Source organism: Papio anubis, chromosome 8 (genome assembly GCF_008728515.1).
Source record: "Papio anubis isolate 15944 chromosome 8, Panubis1.0, whole genome shotgun sequence".
Taxonomy (NCBI): Eukaryota; Metazoa; Chordata; class Mammalia; order Primates; family Cercopithecidae; genus Papio; species Papio anubis.
The window spans coordinates 125,127,961-125,149,373 of record NC_044983.1 but is presented as its reverse complement, the minus strand read 5'-3'; the positions used below and the strand labels follow the sequence as shown (position 1 = coordinate 125,149,373).

General features: G+C 42.5%; 1 protein-coding gene across 5 annotated transcripts in view; it reads left to right on the top strand.

Moving 5' to 3' along the window:
- Positions 1-240: 240 nt before the first annotated feature.
- The window catches only part of GSDMC (gasdermin C), a 50,094-nt gene continuing 28,921 nt past the window's right edge, over positions 241-21,413 (top strand). The window contains exons 1-3 of one of the 5 annotated variants that reach the window (XM_003903159.4): positions 245-1,345; positions 3,036-3,089; positions 13,876-14,033. Coding sequence is in view for 4 of the 5 variants with exons in the window: in XM_017962297.3 (XP_017817786.1) it covers positions 3,058-3,089 (32 nt within the window). In the remaining variant the exon portion in view is untranslated. Of the gene's footprint in view, positions 1,346-3,035; positions 3,090-13,875; positions 14,034-21,413 lie in introns of all 5 variants that reach the window. The other 4 variants (XM_017962297.3, XM_017962298.3, XM_017962299.3 and 1 more) reach the window with 4 other exon arrangements.

The following is a 21,413-nucleotide window of genomic DNA, read 5'->3' as shown; positions in this document are numbered from 1 at the left end:
GCTGTTCTCGTGATAGTGAGTTGTCACGAGAGCTGATGGTTTTATAGGGGGCTCTTCTCCACCTTCTCTCTGCACTTCTCCTTCCTGCCATCTGGTGAAGATGGTGCCTTGCTTCTCCTTCACCTTCTACCATAATTGTAAGTTTCCTGAGGCCTCCCCAGCCATGCTGAACTGAGTCAATTAAACTGCTTTCCTTTATAAATTACCCAGTCTTGGGCAGTTATTTGTAACAGTATGAAAACGAACTAATACAACAGGGTTTTACCATGTTGCCCAGGCTGGTCTTGAACTCCTGAGCTCAAGCAACCTGCCCGCCTCGGTATCCCAGAGTGCTGAGCTTACTGGCTGTGAAGTACTGTGTCCTGTGCATCCTAATATTTTTGTTGCTAAAAATTAAGGGCTATAGGAGGACACCTGACCATTTCCCAGCCAAAATCAGGAGTCTCCATCTATTTACTGCAGTGGCTGCCAAACGTTAGCTGCATCAGAATCACCAGGAGGGCTCGCCCCCAGAGTTTCTGAGCAGGTCCAGGATGGAGCCCCAGAAGGTGCAGGTCTAACAAGCTCCCCCCACTCCTCCGGGAGGCTGGTGCTGCTGCACTTGGAGAACCAGGACAGAGGTGGCTTGGGGTCAGCCTGAGAGTGGAGGGGATTCTGTTCTCTCCAAACCCTGTCCCCCAGCTCCGACCGCCTTAATTGACCCAGAGTCCCTCTGTGTGACCCCTCAGGCCCAGATTATCTTCTGCTTGAAGAGGTGCTTTTCCTGCTGTTAGTTCCATAAAGACGCGCCGGCTGAGCCAAAGTAACTGCACCCGCGGGGCCGATCTGAGCCCATCCTAGGGACTCTCGGACCAGGCCTGTTTGGATGGGAGAGGCTTGGGGAACCTGAGTGTAAAGTTCCCTGGAGGCCATCCTGGAACAGTTCTGTATACGAACACAAGCTCCCGCTTTCTGAGTGCGAAGCGCCAGCCAGGTGCTTCATATGTCTCAGCGGATTTACAACAACGTGATTATCCCTATTTTAACAATAGGAATTTGAAGCACAGGTTCAATGACTTGCCCCTGACACAACTGGTAAGTGACAGCGCTAGGGTTTGCACCCAGGGAGTCTAGCTATGAAGTTTGCAGTCTTAACCTCTGTGCTATACTTAAAAACAGATGAACAAAAAGCCACCATCAGTAAAATCCAGTTTCAAAGTCGCTGAGAAAAAGAGTGCATCTTTATTGCTGCTCTCTGCTGCCGCCCTGCGGTTACACATTGAGAAACAGTTTCCGCCTGAGCCTTCCTGTGTAGTCCGAGTTAACAGAGCAGGAAGAAATAACCTACAATCGGGAGGAGCCGATGGTGAGTTGGCAGAGCACGGGTGGGGGCACAGGCGTCTGGCAAGGACAGCTCCAGGGTGGCTGTTTGCGCTTGTGGCCACTGCTAATGCGGCTGACGAGAGTGACCTGCAGTGCCGGGTTTCAATAGGCTGGGTCCTGCGTCGATGAGGACTGCCAGTTCTCATGCCATTCCTGCACCTTGCATTTGTTCTCCAGTTCTCTCCAACTTTAACATCTGGGTTGCGGGCTGGTGCAGTGGCTCACGCCTGTAATCCCAACACTTTGGGAGGCCGAGGTGGGTGGATCACTTGAGGTCAGAAGTTCGAGACCAACCTGGCCAACATGGTGAAACTCTGTCTCTACTAAAAAATACGAAAATTAGCTGGGCGTGGTGGTGCGTGCCTGTAATCCCAGCTACTCGGGAGGCTGAGGCAGGAGAATCGCTTAAACCGGGGAGGTGGAGGTTGCAGTGAGCCGAGATCGCTTCCTGCCCTCCAGCCTGGGTGACAGAGTGAGACTCTGTCTCAAAAAAAAAAAAAAAAAAAAAGGAAAAATGAACTAAAAAGATCTGGGTTTCCAGCTACCAGCCTCACAACAGACAGCACAGGGCTTGCATTTGGTTTCCCCTTTGTTGTGGTCTGAATGTATGTGTCTCCTCCAAATTCACACTGAATCCCTTGCAGTGATGTTGGAAATCTTTGATCTTTAAGAGTGCTTCTGGAGTTAGATTACGTCATGAGGGCGGGGCTCTCATGATGGGATTAGTGCCTTTATAGGAAGGGACTCCAGAGAGCTTGTCTCCAGAGCTCTCACTGTCTCCACCAGAGGACACAGTGAGAAGGTGGACTTCTACAAGCTACGACAAGAGCCCTCACCAAAACCTGACCATGTTGGTACATTGATCTAGGACTTCCAGCTTCCAGAACTGTGAAAGAGAAATTTCCATTGTGTAAGCCACTAAGTCTATGGTATTTTGCAACGGCAGCCTGAGCAGATGAATCTGTCTTTGCTGTAGCATGGATGTTCATAACCAGGTTCATAACCAGGTTGGGCTCCGTGACACCCTTAGTGGGAGATCTACATAGAGAGATGGAGGAGCAGGCAGTGCTGCCTTTGTTTAGGAATAAAGGTGTGTGTTTGGCTGGAGCTTCTCTTGTGCAGTGTCTGGGGGACCCGAGGAAGATTCATAAGAAGAGGATGTCCTGCCTTGAGCTGGTGGCTAGTGTTCCTTGACCACTGACCGCTTCCTCCCCTGGCCACTGAGCCAGGGCACCATGTAGGCCTGGCCTCTACCTTTCCTCCTCAAGTGTTGCTGGGGCTACAGCTGGGGTTTTCAATCTACTGCTCTTTAAGCACAGCAGAGCCAGAGTCAGAGAAGCCTTAGTTTGAACCGCAGCTCTATTTCTCACTAGCTTCATGACCTTTGGAAAGTTATTCTATCCAATAATGGGTGGGACGGTGGGAGGAAAGGCCTCAGTACGCATTCCTGGGATCATTGGTCTCTGACTCTGGTGTGGGAGCCTGGGACAGGCTTCCTTGCCCAGCTCAGTCACCAACGCCTCTGGTGACATGGGAGGCACTGCAGCTACCTCACTTCTCTGAGCTTCAGAGAAGCAAAGGAGTAGGCTAGGTGATCTCTAATTACCTTCTAAAAATAGATAACACAACTCCTGTGAACTCCTGACTTTTTCTTCTTGTGTTCTCCATGTAAGGTCGAGGATTCCACTCAAGACCATGGTTAACTGGAAGCAGTTCTGGCCTCAGATGTAAGTACCAGCTCTGTCTCTGAATGCTGTGCGATCCCAATCAGGTCCCTTGACCTCTATGTACTTTGAGGTCTGGCCAAGGATGATACTTGTCCTATCTATTTCATATGTGTAGCATGAGGATGCAATGAGATAACGAATGGGAAAGGTTTGGGTAGGCCAAAGCTGCGGGGAGACAGAGTCTCACTCTAGCCCAGGCTGGAGTACTACCTTGGCTCCCTGCAACCTCTGCCTCCAGGTTCAAGCAATTCTCCTGCCTCAGCCTCCTGAGTAGCTGGGATTACAGGTGCCCACCATCACGCCCAGTTAATTTTTGTGTTTTCGTAGAGACGGAGTTTCACCATGTTGCCCAGGCAGGTCTTGCACTCCTGACCTCAGGTGATTCACCCCTCTCGACCTCCCAAAGTGCTGGGATTACAGGCGGAGCCACCATGAGTGGCCATGCCAAGACTTTCAAGTAACTTTGAGTGAGGGTCCCCTATCCCTGGTGCTGAATCAGTTTCTCTCTCTGTCTCTTTCTCTTCCCCAACCTTTGTCTCCCTGGAGAGACAGTATAGTATAGTAGTGACTTTGGGATGAGATAAACATTGGTTTGAATCCCAGCTCTGACTCTTACCAGTTTTATGATCTTTGGAAAGTTACTGACCCCTGTGAGTCCAGGCGTCCTCATTTGTAGGATGGGGATTCTATCTCTTAACTGGATGGAAGATTAAATGTATTGCTGTGTGAAAGTGTCCAGCATGTAATTTAGCACATGGTAGATACTTAGTAAACGCGAATTCTCTTCTTCCCCTCTCTCCTTTTTCAAAGGTGAAAGTGAGACTTCCTGGATCTTATATCCAGATATTCAGTAGGAGATGAGGTTGTATTATTTTTCTTAATTGAGGATTATTTGGTTACAAAAGATAACTGCCTTAAGGGAGAAAGGGAACATAAGAATATACGAGGGATGTTAAATAGCAATTTTTTTTAATAGTAGCAGAAGTTACCAAAAGGCAAGGACATAGATGGCAAGCGAGAGAGGATGAATCTGTGCTTCTCAGCTTGGCAAACTCTCCTGTCGCTCATAACTGACTGCTGTAGAGGCGCTAGGAACAGGAGTGAGTCAATTCTGAAAGACGACACAAAAAACCTTCAGCTTGTAGAACAGGGGAGGGGAGAAGTGTGTGCTGCCTAGGGCATGACCCCTATCTTCCCTTGAAAGCAGTGCTCTCCCTGGCCACTTCCGTGCCCCTAGAGACATGGGAAACTTCTGGAATGTACCATTCTGGTTTTTTTTTCCCCCCCTGGGTAGAAAGAAAAAATAAATGTGAAACACCCAGAGCTAATTATTGTGATTTAAAAAGCAAACAAAAAACACCCCAGAACATTTTCAATATAGGTGAAAACAGAAAATATGAATGAGACACGATCTCCTGGGGAGCAGGAGGAAGCTGAAGTGTCCTTTTCCACTTCATAGGCTTTGAGCTCAAGCCTTAGTCGATCTTTCCGTCTCATCTGCTTGGGTGGGACATTAGAGATACGGGAGATGGGATGTGGGGAGGGAAAGACTGGCTCCTGGGAAGAGAGAGGTGACTGGGAATGCAAGTGTTGGGGACAGCAAAGCTACCTAAGTGAAAGGTGGCTGTCACACCTGTGACCCTGCTCTCACAGCGAGAGGGCTTGCCTAGGCTCTGAGTCACTTTGTCTCCCCCAGGCAAGGCAGGCTAGCGCTCTCAAGGAACTGAAGACTCCTGAGGAGGGAATCCTTCCCCTCTCTGCTCTTGGGAGGGCCTCCAGGATGCTGAATAAAACGGCCCAGAGGCTGGGACTCTGAGGCTGGAGCCTGGAGTCATCCACCTCCAAGGACACCTTCCATGATCAATGGCCGGTTACTTTCCAGGCCTCAGGGTCGGTCTGCATTACTGGTGAGTTATCCCAGTGAGCACCCTGACCTTGGAGAGAGGTGTGATGTGAGGTTGACAGATCACAATATGGGAAGGACTTTGGAGAGGTGGCATATAACCCATTCCTTTCATGAGGTCGAGGGCCAATCTTGTGACTCTTCCACCCTTCCCCAAAATCACGGTCACCCATTACTGCTTCAAGGAGGTAGACGAGGTAGGGTCTTGGGTTGAGCCATGGGTTGCATGAGTTCTCTCCCAGCTCATTTAGGATGGCACTGCCAAGGCCATCCAAAGAATCTGAGGGACCCGGTTCTAACTACAGGAGGCAAGTATTATTGGTAATAATCGTAATACCATAAATCATATAATTTGCCTATATCTTCTGTATCTATAGGTGATGACCAAGGGGTGAGGGTGAGGGCTCTCTATCTCCCCCAGGAAATTCCAAGCAGCCTCCTTATGTGGGGCTGCACTCCCTGGCCCTGATTATGCCTTGGGCCAGCGTCCCCTGTCCTTCTCATTGCTCTGGCATCTTGCTCATTCCTCCTCCCCCATATGTCTTGGTGGTCATATCTCCCAAACCTGTCTCTTTACAGCTTTGATCTCCCTAGGCAGCTGTGAAACCCTTCACTGTCCATGAAGAGAGCTCCTCTCTCCTCAAGCATGACCAGGATACTATAGAACATGACACCTTGAAGGTTTGTTGAGAGCTGGGCCAGTGCCTCCTTTTCTTGAGAAAACTCATCTTGTAGATGCTTGAAATCTGCCTCAGGCATCATACCAACCAGAAAGTGGGCACAGTTCCTTGGTGAGAGAACATCCCTGAAATGCTATGTTACTCCCCATCAGTATGAGCCAGGCACCTCCATTCCTTTAAGTATCAACCAGAAACCTCTTTGCAGATGGCATGTTGGAGCTCTGTGTGCATCCACAATTGTTTTGGAAGGAGAAAGCACTGCTCCCTCACCAAGACTTGTCTCCTCTCCCTCTTCCTCTCTTCCGTTTCCCTCTTCTCCTCTTTCCAAGTCCCTCTTCTTCCACCTTATTTCTTACCTCTAACCACTATGAGAGAGGTGGAGCCCCAGGTAGCCCCCAACCCAACCCAACACACACACACACACACACACACACACCTCTATCCTAGAGTTCAGAGGAGAAAGGTTGGATTCCCTGTGTCCCCAAGGGTTGTGGATGGTCAGAGCTAGGTGAGAATGGCAGGTGGTATAGGAGCCTGTCTAGGAAAGGTTCCTTGTGGGTCACTGGGGGCTGGGCCCCCAGCAGGGCTCTTAGGAGCATCTGTATTAGGCTGTTTTTGCATCACTGTAAAGCAATACCCGAGGTTGGGTAATTTATAAAGAAAAGAGGTTTCTTTGGCTCACAGTTCTGCAGGCTGTACAGGAAGCATGATGCCAGCATCTGTTTCTGATGAAGGCCTCAGGAAGTTTCCAATCATGGCAGAAGATGAAGGGGAGCCAGCATGTCACATGACAAGAGTGGGAGCAAGGCAGAGAGAAGGGGGAGGTCCCAGACTCTTTTAAACAACAGATCTCATGTGAGCTAACTGAGCAAGAGCTCACTTATCACCAAGGGGATAGAGCTAAACCATTTGTGAGAGATCCGCCCCCATGGGCAAGTCGCCTCCCACCAGGTCCCACTTCCAACGTTGGGAATCACATTTCAACACGAGATTTGGAGGGTACTAACATCCAAACCATATCATTTCACTCCTGGTCCCACAAATCTCAGGTCCTTCTCACATTTCAATATCTATTCATACCTTCACAGTAGTCCCCCAAAGCCTTAACTCATTCCAGGATCAACTCAAAAGTCCCATGTCTCAAAGTCCAAAGTCTCATCTGGAGATGAGCTCCTTCTGCCTAGGAACCTGTGAGATCAAAAACAAGTTACTGACTCCCAAGACACAATGGGCGTACAGGCATCGAGTACACATTCCCATTCCAAAAGAGAGAAATTGACCAAAATAAAGGAGTAATAGGCCCCATACAGGTCTGAAACCCAGCAGGGAAGGCATTACATATTAAAGCTCCAACATAATTCTTGACTCCATGTGCTGCATTCTGGTGCAAGGGATGGGATCCCAAAGTCTTGGGCAGCCCTCACGTCTGCTTTCATGGGTTGGAGTTGAGTGCTTGCAGCTTTTCCAGGCAGAGGGCGTAAGCTGCATGAAGCTACCATTCTGGGGTCTGGAGGCAGTAGCTCCCTTCCCACAGCTCTAGTAGGCAGTGCCCTGGTAGCAACTCTGTGTGTGGGCTCCAAAGCCACATTTCCCCTTGGCAACACTCTAGTAGAATTTCTCTTTGGGGGGCTCTGCCCCTGTGGCAGATTTCTTCCTGGGTACCCAGGCTTTTCCATACATCCTCTGAAATCTAGGTGGAAGCTGTCAAGCCTTCTTCACACTTGCATTTGGAGCATCTGCAGACTTAACACCATGTGGAAGCCACCAAGGCTTAAGGCTTGTGCCCTCAGGACTGGTGGCCCAAGCTGTACCTGGGCCCCTTTGTGCCAAGGAAGGAGCTGGAGTGGCAAGGATGAGGGAAGCCGTGTCCTGAGAATGTGCAGGGCTGCGGGACCCTGGGCCTGGTCTATGAAACCATTATTTCCTCCTAGGCCTCTGGGCCTCTAATGGGAGGGGCTCTTGGATGACTTCTGAAATGGTGTTGAGGCCTTTATTAGGCTATTCTTGCATTGCTATAAAGAAATGCTTGAGACTGGGTAATTTATTTTTTCAAAAAGAGGTTTAATTGGCTCATGGTTCTGCAGGCTGTACCCGAAGTGTGGTGCCAGCATTTGCTTGTGGTGAAGGCCTCAGGAAGTTTCCAATTATAACGGAAGGTGAAGGGAAGCCAGTATGTCACATGGCAAGAGCAGGAGCAAGAGAGAGAGAGATTAATAGAAGGGAGAGGTCCCAGACTGTTTTAAACAACCAGGTTTTGAATGATCTAACTAAGCGAGAACTCATTTATCACCAAGGGAGTGGAACTAACCCATTTGTGAGAGATCCACCCCCCTCCGGTTCCCCGGGGCCCCAACGATCCAATTACCTCCCACCAGGCTCCACCTCCAACATTAGGAATCACATTTCAACATGAGATTTGGAGGGGACAAATACCCAAGCGATATCAGCAGGGGGTCAGGGCTCAGCAGGGCCCAGGGTCCAGGCAGAGGACCTGCCCAGCTCTGAAACTCCCCTACTTAAAAGATTTTATGCTTATTGTCATCTGAGATGAAAAGACTGGCTGAAAGAAGGAGCCACCTAGTTAGGAAAGCCAAAGGATGCTGAGGTCACTGCTGCTTAGTCTTTCATGGGCTCTGCGCTGCAGCCTCCCTGGCTGCCTCTGTCAGACCAGGTATGGCAGCTTTTCTCAGTGTGGCCTGGCTCCCCACCCCTGGCATTAGAGTCATCTGGAACGATTGTTAAATTGATCTCTGACCTCACTGTATCTTCTGAATCAGGCTCTCTGAAAGAAGGCCTTGCAACCTGCATATTTTATTTTATTTTATTTTATTTTAATTTTATTTTGATGGAGTCTTGCTTTGTCACCCAGGCTGGAGTGTAGTGGCATGACCTTGGCTCACTGCAACCTCCGCCTCCCAGGTTCAAACGATTCCCCTGCCTCAGCCTCTCAAGTAGCTGGGATTATAGGCATGTGCCACCACACCAGGCTAATTTTTGTATTTTTTTAGTAGCGATGGGGTTTCACCATGTTGGCCAGGCTGGTCTTGAACTCCTGACCTCAAGTGATCCACCTGCCTTGGCCTCCCAAATTGCTGGGATTATAGGTGTGAGCCACTATGCCCAGCCGGAACCTACATTTAAAATAGGCCCTTCTGGTGATCATTCTGCCCTCTAACACTGGAGAACTGCCTTTGTAAGGTAAAGAAGATTGGCTTCCTCCCTCCCTTGTCATGCAGGCTTGTCCTCCTGTTGCCCTTGGTCTTGCTGTCATGGGGACTCCTTCCCTCCTCCACTCCCAAGCCCGCCATCTTCTTGGGTGATTTCGAATCTATGGAGAGAAATGTATTGATGTCTGAGGATAGCATAAGACTGAAAGTTAAGTGTTCAGGAGGGGAAAAGAGCCTTTGAAAGGGACAGGATAGAATCCAATAAAAAGAGACCCCACAGACCGTGGTGTCTTGGTATCCAGGGAGAAGAGAGTTCCTATGATGGAGTGATCAAGCCGTGTTTGTTAGTGGCTTATGAGTAAATTCACCGGAGGGTGGCCTGCAGTGGTTGAGGTGTATGGTAATGCCAGGGGAGGAAGTGGCAACCCAGTGTGTAAATGACTGTTGAAACATGTTGGCTGTGAGGGGACAATGGGTGGGAGGAGGTGACAACTAATGGGGTAGGGGGGGCACTTGGAGAAGATGGTTTATGGCAGAGACCTGAGCGTGTTGTCAGGTGAGAGGAAAGATCCTGTTGAACTGGATAAGGTGAAGATAAATCGGTATCAGTTGCATTGCGGGACATGCAACTCCATTCCTTGCGTCAGCCAGGGAGAGAAGGTCTCGTTTCCATTATTTGCTAGAGAAGGCTGTGTAAAGACAAATAGAAATTAAAAATAAGGCTAATTCTCCCAGTGGAATGTAAGGGAAGAGGGTTTCCTGGCCTCCTTTTTCTTAAATTTAGAAAACTTGTAAGTACTTTCTCTTCTCTTTGAAATGTATAGATAAGGCGTGGTGGCTCACGCCTGTAATCACAGCACTTTGGGAGACTGAGGAGGGTGAATCACTTGAACTCAGGACTTCAAAACCAGCCTGGGCAACACAGTGAAACACTGTCTCTACAAATAATACAAAAATTAGCCGGGTGTGGTGTTGTGTACCTGCAGTTCTGGCTATCTGGGAGGCTGAGATGGGAGGATCGCTTTTGCCTGAGAGTTAGTGACTGCAGTGAACTGTGATTGCACCACTGCAATCCAGCCTGGGTGACAAAGTGAGATCCTGTCTCAGAAAAAAGAAAACATATATAAATCTTTTTGAAAACTAGATAGGTTATTTATCAGCTTGATGACTCAGGAATGTCTTTCTCAAGGATCTGAGAACCTGTCTTTCAAATGGAAACAACCCTATCTTCTATTTTCTGTGGGAAGACAGGACCCGAACTGGGTGCGGTGGGGAGGGGGTGTGTCTTACTTCACATTGCAAAATTCCCTCCTGTCATAAAGATATTAGAGATTTGTTTTTTCTCTGGATAAAGCCAATTTGCTAACAGGTGGTCACACCAATTACCAGGTGAATCTGGGATGCGCCGTGTCTGACAGATGGTGCTGTCAGATCCTCATACTTGGGGACTAGTTGTTGCTTATCTTGAAAACAAGTATGTAATTGGTGATATCTGCTTGTGTATATAAAGAATACAATTTTATCCTTGTCTTTGCAGTCTCTTAGTGGATTGCTTGTGGTTTAATGTTTATTCAATTAAAAAAAGTGTTTTCTTTTTCTACTACCTTTGGACACAGGTTTTCTGGGTTGGAAGAATATTTTGTTTTTAATTATATTTTCCCAACAGCTGATACTTAAAGAGGGATTCGAATTTCCTCTGAAATTACACAGCAGAGGCTTTTGGAAATTATTGAACATTTCCGCACATTATTTTCCTTCTTGACTTGCTGTGAGGGTTAAGTCCTTGGTGTCCGGCCAGTGTTTCCTTCACTGGCACAATCCAGGTTGGTTTTCCTTGTCCCCTAGGCCCAGATTGTGTTCAGAGATGCCTCGCTCGCCTCCTAGTGGTCAGGTCGTGACTTGCAGGCTCTGCTACCAAGTTAACCTGATTTCATTCACTTCCCGCTTGTCAACACATATGATATATGCTATTTTTGAAAATGGAGTTTCTTTTCTTTCTCTGTCTAAATTAAAATCATCGTATGGTTCACCATGATCTTGAAGAGCACCACTATTTCCTGGTGCCCTCGGCAGGAGTCTCTGACCTCTCTCTAAAGGGTGAATCCGATTCTCATGCCTAGTCCTCATTAGAGAGCTGCTTTGAATATGGTTGGTCTTTGTAGAAGCAGAGTCTGCTAAGTGCACAAGTTTAGAGGGTTTAGCCTTTTTCTGTTTATGGCCACCAATAGGTGGTAACTGACACCAGGACGCTCCCTTGACCAGATATAGTGATGTTGTAGATACAGGCAGCAGAGTGTGAGAGTGAATGATGGGGTGAGGGCATTCCCTTGTCTCAGAAGAGCTGAACCCAGATGAACCAGGATGATCTCCAGCTGGGACTCAGCATTTGGGAAGGGAGAGGACAAGGACTCCTTCCCCACTCTGCTCCAGGATGCAGAATAAAACTTAGGTTATTGCTCCAACTTAATTTCCATAATGTTAGTAATTTAGGTACCCTCAGTTCTTTAGTATCATAATAATGCCATAATAAGTATCTATACCTAAATATTTGCTTACCTTTTGGATTATCTTCTTAAGACATATTTGTATGTGCAAAATTACTGATTCAAAGAAAAGAATGTCAAAAAATGATTTTAATACCTACTACTACAAGCTTAGAAATATCGTACAGCTTATGTTCCTACCAATATTTATATGAGTTCTGGTTTTACTGCATTATTGGCAGCACTGTAAAGTATTTGTATTTTTAAAAAACTTTAATCTGGGTGTGGAGGCTTATGCCTGCAATCCTAGTACTTTGAAAGACTGAGGCAGGTAGATCACTTGAGCCTGAAAGTTTGAGATCAGCCTGGGCAACATGGTAAAACCCTGACTCTACAACCAAAAGAATGAGATCCTGTCATTTGCAGCAACATGGATGGAACTGGAGGTCATTATGTTAAGTGAAATAAGCCAAGCACAGAAAGACAAACTTTACATGTTCTCTCTTATTTGTGAAAGCTAAAAATTAAAACAATTGAACTTATGGAGATAGAGAATAAAAGGATGGTTATCAGAGGCTGGGAAGTGTAATGAGGTGGGTGTGCAGGGGTAGGGGGAATGGTTAATGAGTACAAAAAAATTTAGAATGAATAAGATCTAATATCTGATAACACAACAGGGTGACAATAGTCAATAATTAATTGTACACTTAAAAATAACTAAAAGAGTATAATTATATTGTAAACAAACAAACAAAAAGTCTTAGATGATGGATACCTCATTTACCCTGGTGTGATTATTATACATTGTATGCCTGTCTTAAAATATCCCCTATATACCATAAATAAGTATATAAATCTATGAACCCATAAAAATTAAAGACAAAACAAAACCAAAATCCAAAGCTTTGCACAAAGGCTACTGCAACCTTAAACAAAAAATACTTCTGCCAGGACATCTGCCCACCAACTGCCTGTCTAACCTTGGACTGGTGCCACCTTTGTTACTGATCCTTGTAACCAAAGATAATCGATTCAAAACAATTGTGCAATCCTTCTTATTTTTCTCTTTACAACTTTTTTCTTCCCTTACAGTGTATTCACCCTTCTCTGAATACACACATAGTTTGTGATGGCATGCATATTCCCATTGCAATGCTCATTCTTGAATAAATATCACTTTCTTTTAGAGAGCTTTTCTTTATCGGTTATGTAAGTTGATGTGACTCACATAACTGTTCCCAAACAGCTAAATTACTTTCCTCCGACTTCTGAATTACCCAGTAGCAGGTTGGGGCCTGTAGAATGTTGGTACACAAAAGGGTTATGTATGTCTATAGTTTTTACAATGAAAATTATAGAATGTGAAATTTAATTTGGTACATTGTGTCTGCTGGTGATATGCAGAAAGTACAGTCTGAGCTTTGTCCTAAGTGAAGTGCATATCAGGTTCTTATAGTGGAAAGGCAAGGCATAAGACTTTTTTGAATATTAAAAGAAAACAAAAGTAAAGTAAATGCATTGTGGAATACTGTCAGCTGAAAGGAATGTTGTTGTATTGAGTGTCAGTTCCAGGAAGTTACTCAAAACTTAAAGGTATAGCAATCCTGTTTATACAGTTTCTCCTCCTATAGGCACTTTACTTCATCTTGAAACACATAGGGAATAATTGGAAAGAACATGGGTTTCAGGCAAGTTTTTAATTCTTTTCACAAATCCCCTTTTTATTTATCTTTAAAATAAAGATTGTTGCAAGAATGGATTTAGATAATACATGCATGGTACTTAATACAGAGGAAGCATTAAGCACAGTAATTCCTGTTGTACAGAGCTCCACATGTAGGCAGTTCAGACGTACTTCCCAGGGCCCTGGCACTGGTGCCTGTCCCTCCTGTTGAAGTTGCCTTTCCTGGTGTCCAATGATTGAATTCTAAATTCAACACATATGCCAGAGGAACGCGAGCCAAAGAAGTTGTTACAGCTACAGTTGCTGGGAATCCATGAATCAAAGACTTGCTCAGCTAGTTCTGTATGTGAAAGGAAATGGGTGTGACGCTGAAGAAACCTTTTAAATTCTGATTCAGGAGATACATAATTAGATGCTACTTGATTTTGTTCCACAGATTTTTGGCTGAGAAGGACTTGAGAGCTAAGGTTCTGTGATCCAGAACTGGTTCCAGACTTACTCTTCTGGAAATGAAGAGGGCCCTCCCTGTGCTTATTTTTCCAGGATTGGAAATTGAATCAGGGACCCGTTGTTGAGAAGAGAACAGTGAGCAGAATCACATTGACCTGGTCCTGGAATTTGTCTGACAATTTCTGCTTGACTGCAGGAGATCTGAAGACTGGAAGGGGCCCCACTCAATTGTGCTATTTCTCTTTCTCTCTTTTTTTTTTTCTTTTGAGACGGAGTCGCCCAGGCTGGAGGGCAGTGGTGCGATCTCAGCTAACTGCAACCTCTGCCTCCTGGGTTCAAGCAGTTCTCTGCCTCAGCCTCCCAAGTAACTGGTATTACAGGTGCCTGCCACCACTCCTGGCTAATTTTTGCATTTTCAGTAGAGACGGGGTTTCACCATCTTGGCCAGGCTGATCTTGAACTCCTGACCTTGTGATCCACCAGCTTCAGCCTCCTAAAGTGCTGGGATTACAGACGTGAGCCACTGCGCCCAGCCAATTGTGCTATTTCTCTACAGGACAAAAGGATATATAATCTGGTAAGTCCTAATGGGATCGGGGATGAAAAAGAAAAGGTACCATCATCAGCGACAAAAATGTTCAGGATGGGTTTGTGAAATGAGTCAAAGAATTTTCTTTTCCTACATAATTTGACTGAAAAGGAAGTTAAGTTCTTTTTAATAATGGAGAATTCCTGATAGCATGTAAGGCTGAGGAATATATCTTTGATACATTGTTGTACACTTCCACTCTTGGAGAAGCTTCTTATGTTCTTGTTATTCTCTGTTCTCCAGTGAGCTCTTATGTGGCCCATATCAGACAGAATTGAAATGGTCACATCAGGACTTTTACATGAACTGTTGAAAATTCTGACTCTCTTCATTATTGAACATATTTAGAATGTTCAAAAACCGAATTCCTATAGTTAGGAAATCCTATTCCTATTTGTTTTAATTGTAACAATACAATTATACTCTTAATTGTGACAATACAATTATACTGTTTTAGCTATTTTTAACTGTACAATTATTGACTATAGTCACCCCGTTGTGCTATCAAATACTAGATCTTATTCAGAAATACTAGATCTTATTCAGTCTAACTATTTTTTTGGTACTCATTAACCATCCCCACCTCCCTCCCACCTCCTAATACCCTTCCCAGCCTCTGGTAACCATCATTTGACTCTCTATCTCCATAACTTCAATTGTCTTAATGTTTAGCTCTCATAAATAAGTGAGAACATGTAAAGTTTGTCTTTTTGTGCCTGGTTTATTTACTTAATCACCTCTAGTCCCATCTATGTTGTTGCGAATGACAGGATCTCTTTTTTTTTTTTTTTTTTGAGATGGAGTTTTGCTGTTGTTGCCCAGGCTGGAGTGCAACAGCGTGATCTTGGCTCACTGCAACCTCCACTTCCTGGCTTCAAGCGATTCTCCTGCCTCAGCCTCCCGAGTAGCTGGGATTAAAGGCATGTGCCACCACATCCGGCTAATTTTGTATTTTTAGTAGAGACGGGATTTCTCCATGTTGGTCAGGCTGGTCTTGAACTCCTGACCTCAGGTGATCCACCCGCCTCAGCCTCCCAAAGTGCTGGGATTACAGGCGTGAGCCACCGTGCCCAGCCGATCTCATTCTTTTTTATGGTTGAGTAGTACTCTGTTATGTATATGTACCACATTTTGTTTAACTGTTCATTTGTTGATGGACACTTGCATTGTTTCCCAATCTTGGCTATTGTGAACAGTGCTGCAACAAACATGGGAGTGCAGATATCTCATCAATATACTGTTGTTCTTTCTTTTGGGTGTATACCCAGTAGAGAGGTTGCTGGGTTGTATGGCAGCTCTATTTTTAGCTTTTTAAGGAAGGTCCAAACTGTTCTCCATAGTGGCTGTACTAATTTACATTCCCACAAACAGGGTACAAGGTTCTCTTTTCTCCACCTCCTCTCCAGCATTTTTTATTAACAGGTGAGATTTTAACAGGGGTGAGATTATATCTCATTGTAGTTTTGATTGCCATTTTTAACATGGGTGAGATTATATCTCATTGTAATTTTGATTGACATTTTTCTGATAACTAAAAATGTTGAGGACCTTTTCATATGAGTTTTTCATTTGTATGTATTCCTTTGAGAAATGTTTATTCAACTCTTTTGCCCATATTTTAATCCAATTGTTATATTTTTCCTATAGAGTTGCGTGGGCTCCTTATATTTTCTAGTTATTAATCCCTTTTCGGATGGGCAGTTTGCAAATATTTTCTCCCATTCTGTGGGTTGTATTTTTCTGTTGCTGATTTTTCCTTTTGCTGGAAGGAAGCTTTGTAACTTGATGAGATCCAATTTGTCTATTTTTGCTTTGGTTACCTGTGCTTATGGTGTATTACTTAAGAAATTTTTGCCTAGACCAATGTCCTAGAGAGTTTCCCCAATATTTTCCTGTAGTAGTTTCACAGTTTGAGGCTTTAGATTGAAGTCTTTAATCTATTTTGATTTTATTTTTGTACATGATGAGAGAGTGGTGTAGTTTCAGTCTTCTGCATATGAATATCCAGCTTTCCCAGCACCATTTATTGAAGAGACTGTCCTTTCTCTAATGTATGTTCTTGGCACCTTGGTAAAAAATAAGCTTACTGTAGGTGTATGGATTTGTTTCTGGATTCTTGATTATTTTTCTTTGGTCTATGTGTTTGTTTTCATGCCAGTACCATGCTGTTTTGGTTACTGTAGCTCTGTAGTATAATTTGATGTCAGATAATATGATTCCTTGAGTTTTGCTCTTTTTGCTTAGGATAGATTTGGTTATTCTGGGTCTTTTGTGTTTCCATATACATTTTAGGATTGTTTTTTCTCTTTCTGTGAAGAATGTCATTGGTATTTTGATAGAATTTGCATAGAATCTGAAGATTGCTTTGGATAGTATGGACATTTTAACAATGTTGATTCTTCCAATCTATGAACATGGAATATCTTTTCATTTTTTTGTGTCGTCTTTAGTTTCTTTCATCAATGTTTTATAGTTTTCATTGAAGAGATTTTTCACTTCTTCAGTTAAATTAATTCCTAGGAATTTAATTTTATTTGTGGCTCTTGTAAATGGGATAACTTTCTTGATTTTCTTTCCGATTCTTCGCTGTTGGCATATAGAAGTGCTACTGATTTTTGGATGTTGATTTTGTATCCTGTAACTTTAATGAATTTATAACTTCTTCTTCTTTTTTTTTTTTTTTTTTTTTTTTTTTTGAGATGGAGTCTCACTCTGTCACCCAGGCTGGAGTGCAGTGGCGTGATCTTGGCTCACTCCAAGCTCTGCCTTCGAGGTTCACGCATTCTCCTGCCTCCAGCCTCCCAAGTAACTGGGACTACGAAGCCCACCACCACACCAGCTAATTTTGTACTTTTTAGTAGAGACGGGGTTTCAACGTGTTAGCCAGGATGGTCTTGATCTCCTGACTTTGTGATCCACCCACCTTGGCCTTCCAAAGGACAATTTGACTTCTTCCTTTCCAATTAGGATGCCCTTTATTTTTTTCTTCTCCCCATTTAATGAGTCTGTCATATATGACTTTTTATTATGTTGAGGTATGTTCCTTCTATACCCACTTTTTTGAGGGGTTTATCATCAAAGGATATTGAGTTTTATCAAGTGTTTTTCAGCATTAATGGAAATGATCACATGGTTTTTGTCCTTCGTTCTGTTGATATAAGGTATCACATTGATTGATTTGTGTATGTTGTACCATCCTTGTATCCCTGGGATAAATCCCACTTGGTCATGATAAATGATGTTTTTAATATATTGTTGAATTTAGTTTCCTAGTATTTTGTTGAGGATGTTTCCATCAATATTCATCGGAGATATTGGCTTGTAGTTTTTTTGAAGTTTCTTTGTCCTGTTTTTTATTTGGGTAATATTGGCCTCATAAAATGAGTTTGGAAGTATTCCCTCTTTGTCTGTTTTTAAAAATAGTTTGAATAGGATTGGTATTAGCTCTTTTTTAAATGTTTGGTAGAATTCAGCATTGAATTCATTGGGTCCCAGGCTTTTATTTACTGGAGACTTTTTATTACGGCCTTGCTCTCATTAACTGTGATTGATATGTTCAGGTTTTGGATTTCTTCAAGGTTCAATCTTGGTAGGCTGTATGTTTCTGGGAATTTATCAATTTCCTCTAGATTTTCCAATTTATTGGTATATAGTTGCTCATAGTAGCCACCAATAATCCTTTGAATTCCTGCAGTATCAGGTATAATGTTTTCTTTTTCATCTATGTTTTTATTTATTTGGGCCTTCTCTGTTTTTTCTTAGTCTGCCTAAAGATTTGTCTATTTTATCTTTTCAACATAGCAACTTTCATTTCATTCATCTTTTATATTGTTTTCTTCATGTTAACTTTATTTCTGCTCGATCATTATTGTTTATTATTTTCTACTAATTTTGGGTTTGGTCTGCTCTTGGTTTTCTAGTTCTTTAAAATGCATCATTAGGTTATTTATTTGAAGTTTTTCTTCTCTTTTGATGTAGACACTTATAGCTATAAATTTCCCTCTTTGTACTGCTTTTGCTGTATCCATGGGTTTTGGTATGTTTGCATTATCATTTGTTTCAAGAAATGATTCAATTTCCTCATCAATTTCTTCATTGGCCCATCAGTCATTCAGGAGCATATTGTTTACTTTCCATGTGTTTGTATAATTTCTAAAATTCCTATTATTGATTTCTAGTTTTATTCCATGGTGTTCAGAGAAGATACATTATATCATTTCAACTTTTTGAGTGTTTTAATACTAGTTCTGTGACCTAAAATATGGTCCATTCTTGAGAATGATCCATGTGATGAGAAGAAAAAATGTGTATTTTGCGTCCATTGGATAAAATGTTCTGTAAATACCTATTAAGTTCATTTGTTCTATAGTACAGATTGAGTCCAATGTTTCCTTGCTGATTTTCTGCCTGGGAGATCTGTCCAATGCTGAAAGTGAGGTGTTGAAGTCTCTAGCTATTATTGTATTGGGGTCTACCTCTTTAGCTCTAATCTGAATCTAACTCTATTTTGTCTGATATAAGTATAGCTATTCCTGCTCTTTTTTGGTTTCCATTGTCACAAATATATTTTCCATTCTTATGTTTTTATTCCATGTGTATCTTTATAGGAGAAGTGTATTTCTTGTAGGTAACAGATCATTGGCTCTTGTTTTTTAATTAATTCAATCACTGTATGTCTTTAAATTGGACAGTTTAGTTCATTTACATTTAATGCTATTACTAATAAGTGAGAACTTTTGGTATTTTATTTTTTGTTTTCTGGTTGTTTTGTGATCTTCTGTTTCTTCATTTTCCTCTTCCTTTTAGTGAAGGTAATTTTCACTGATGGCATATTTTAATTTCTTGCTTTTCATTTTTTGCTTATTCATTGTATGTTTTTAGATTTGAAATTACTATGAGGCTTGCAAATGCTATCTTATAACTCATTATTTTAAATGGATGACAACTTAATAGTGATTGCATAAACAAACAAACACAAAAAGAAAACTAATAAAAACTCTACACTTTAACTTCATCTCTCTGCTTTTTAACTGTTTGTTGTTTCTCTTTATGTCCTATGGTACTATGTCTTGAAAGTTGTAGTTGTTTCTGATTGGTTTATCATTTGGCCTTTCTACTTAAGATAAGAGTAGTTTACATACCACAATTACAGTGTTACAATATTATGTGTTTTTCTGTGTGCTTCCTACTACCATTGAATTTTGTACCTTCAGATGGTTTCTTCTTGCTCATTAACATCCTTTTCTTTCAGACCGAACAACTCCCTGTTTGTAAGACAGGTTTGGTGTTGATGAACTCTCTCAGTTTTTGTCTGTCTGGGAAGGTCTTTATTTCTCCTTCATCCTTGAAGCATATTTTTTGCCAGATATACTACTCTAAGGTAAAAGTTTTTTTTCCCTTCAGCATATTAAATATGTCATGCCACTGTCTCTTGGCCTGTAAGGTTTCCAGTGAAAAGTCTGATACTAGATGTATTGGAATTTTATTGTTTGCTATGTTTTCTTTTCTTTTGCTACTTTAGGATTCTTAGTTTATACTTGATATTTGGGAGTTTGATTATCAAATGTCTGAGGTAGTCTTCTTTGGGTTAAATTAGCTGGGTGTTCTGTTACCTTCTTGTACCTTGTACTTGAATATTGGTATCTTACTCTGAGTTTGGGAAGTTCTCCCTTTGCATAAACTTTCTACACCTATCTCTTTCTCAATCTTCTCTTTAAGGCCAATAACTCTTAGATTTGCCCTTTTGAGGCTATTTTCTACATCTTGTAGCATGCTTCATTGTTTTTTCTTTTGTCTCCTTTGACTATATATTTTCAAATAGCCTGTTTTCAAGATCATTAATTCTTCCTTCTGTTTGATCAATTCTGTTATTAAGAGATGCTGATGCATTCTCCTGTAGGTCAATGTATTTTTCAACTCCAGAATTTCTGCTTCTTTTTAATTATTTCAGTTTCCTTAAAAAATGTATCTGATAGAATTCTGAATTCCTTTTATGTGTTATCTTGAATTCTTTTGAGTGTCCTCAAAACAGCTACTTTGAATTCTTTGTTTGAATGATTACATATCTCTGTCTCTCTGGGATTGGTCCCTGATGCCTTATTTAGTCTATTTGGTAAGGTCATGTTTTCCTGAATAGTCTTTTTTTTTTTTTTTAATTCAAAATTACATTTTATTGCAGAATTTAAAAATAGTTTTCCTTATAGGCTTCCTGGACTAGGGACTTACATTTTCTTTCTTTCTTTTTAAAATTATATATATATTTTCTTTTTCTATACTTTTATTTTAAGTTCAGGGGTACATGTGTAGGTTTGTTATATAGGTAAACTTGTATCATGGGAGTTTGTTGTACAAATTATTTTGTCACCACGGTATTAAGCCTAATACCCATTTGTTATTTTTCCTGATCCTCTCCCTCCTCCCACCCTCCATCCTCTACCTTCCAGTAGGCCCCAGTGTGCGTTGGTCCCCTCCATGAGTCTATGTGTTCTCATCATTTAGCTCCCACTTATAAGTGAAAACAAGTGATATTTGGTTTTCTGTTTCTGTGTTAGTTTATTAAGGATAATGGCTGCTAGCTCCACTGGGAGCTGTCCTTGATCTTGTTCTTTTTTTGGCTACATAGTATTCCATGAGGTATATGTACCACATTTTCTTTATCCAGTCCACAATTGATGGGTATTTAGGTTTATTCCATGTCTTTGCTATTGTGAATAGTGCTGCAATGAACATACGCAAGCATGTGTCTTTATTATAAAATGGTATCTATTCTTTTGGGTATATACCCAGTAATGAGCTTGCTGGGTCAGATGGTGTTTCTGTCTTTAGGACTTTGAGGAATCACCAAATTGTCTTTCACAATGGTTGAACTGATTTACATTCCCATCAACAGTGTATAAACATTCCTTTTCTCCACAACCTTGCCAGTATCTGTTATTTTTGACTTTTATTAATAGCCATTCAGACTTGTGTCAGTTGATATCTCATTGTGGTTTTGATTTGCATTTCTCTAATGATCAGTGATGTTGAGCTTTTTTTAAATAAGATTGTTGGCCACATGTATGTCTTTTTTTTGAAAAGTGCCTCAGCAAATATTGCTGCCTGATCCTTCCTCTGGAAGCTTCGTCTCACAGGGGCACCTGGCTGTATAAGGTGTCAGTCGGCCCTTACTGGCAGACGTCTCCCAGTTAGGCTACACGGGGGTCAGGGACTCACTTGAGGAGGCAGTCTGTCTGTCCTCAGAGCTCAAACTCTGTGCTGGGATAACCACTGCTCTGTTCAGAGCTGTCAGTCAGGGACGTTTAAGTCAGCAGAAGTTTCTGCTCCCTTTTGTTCAGCTATGCCCTGCCCACAGAGGTGGAGTCTACAGAG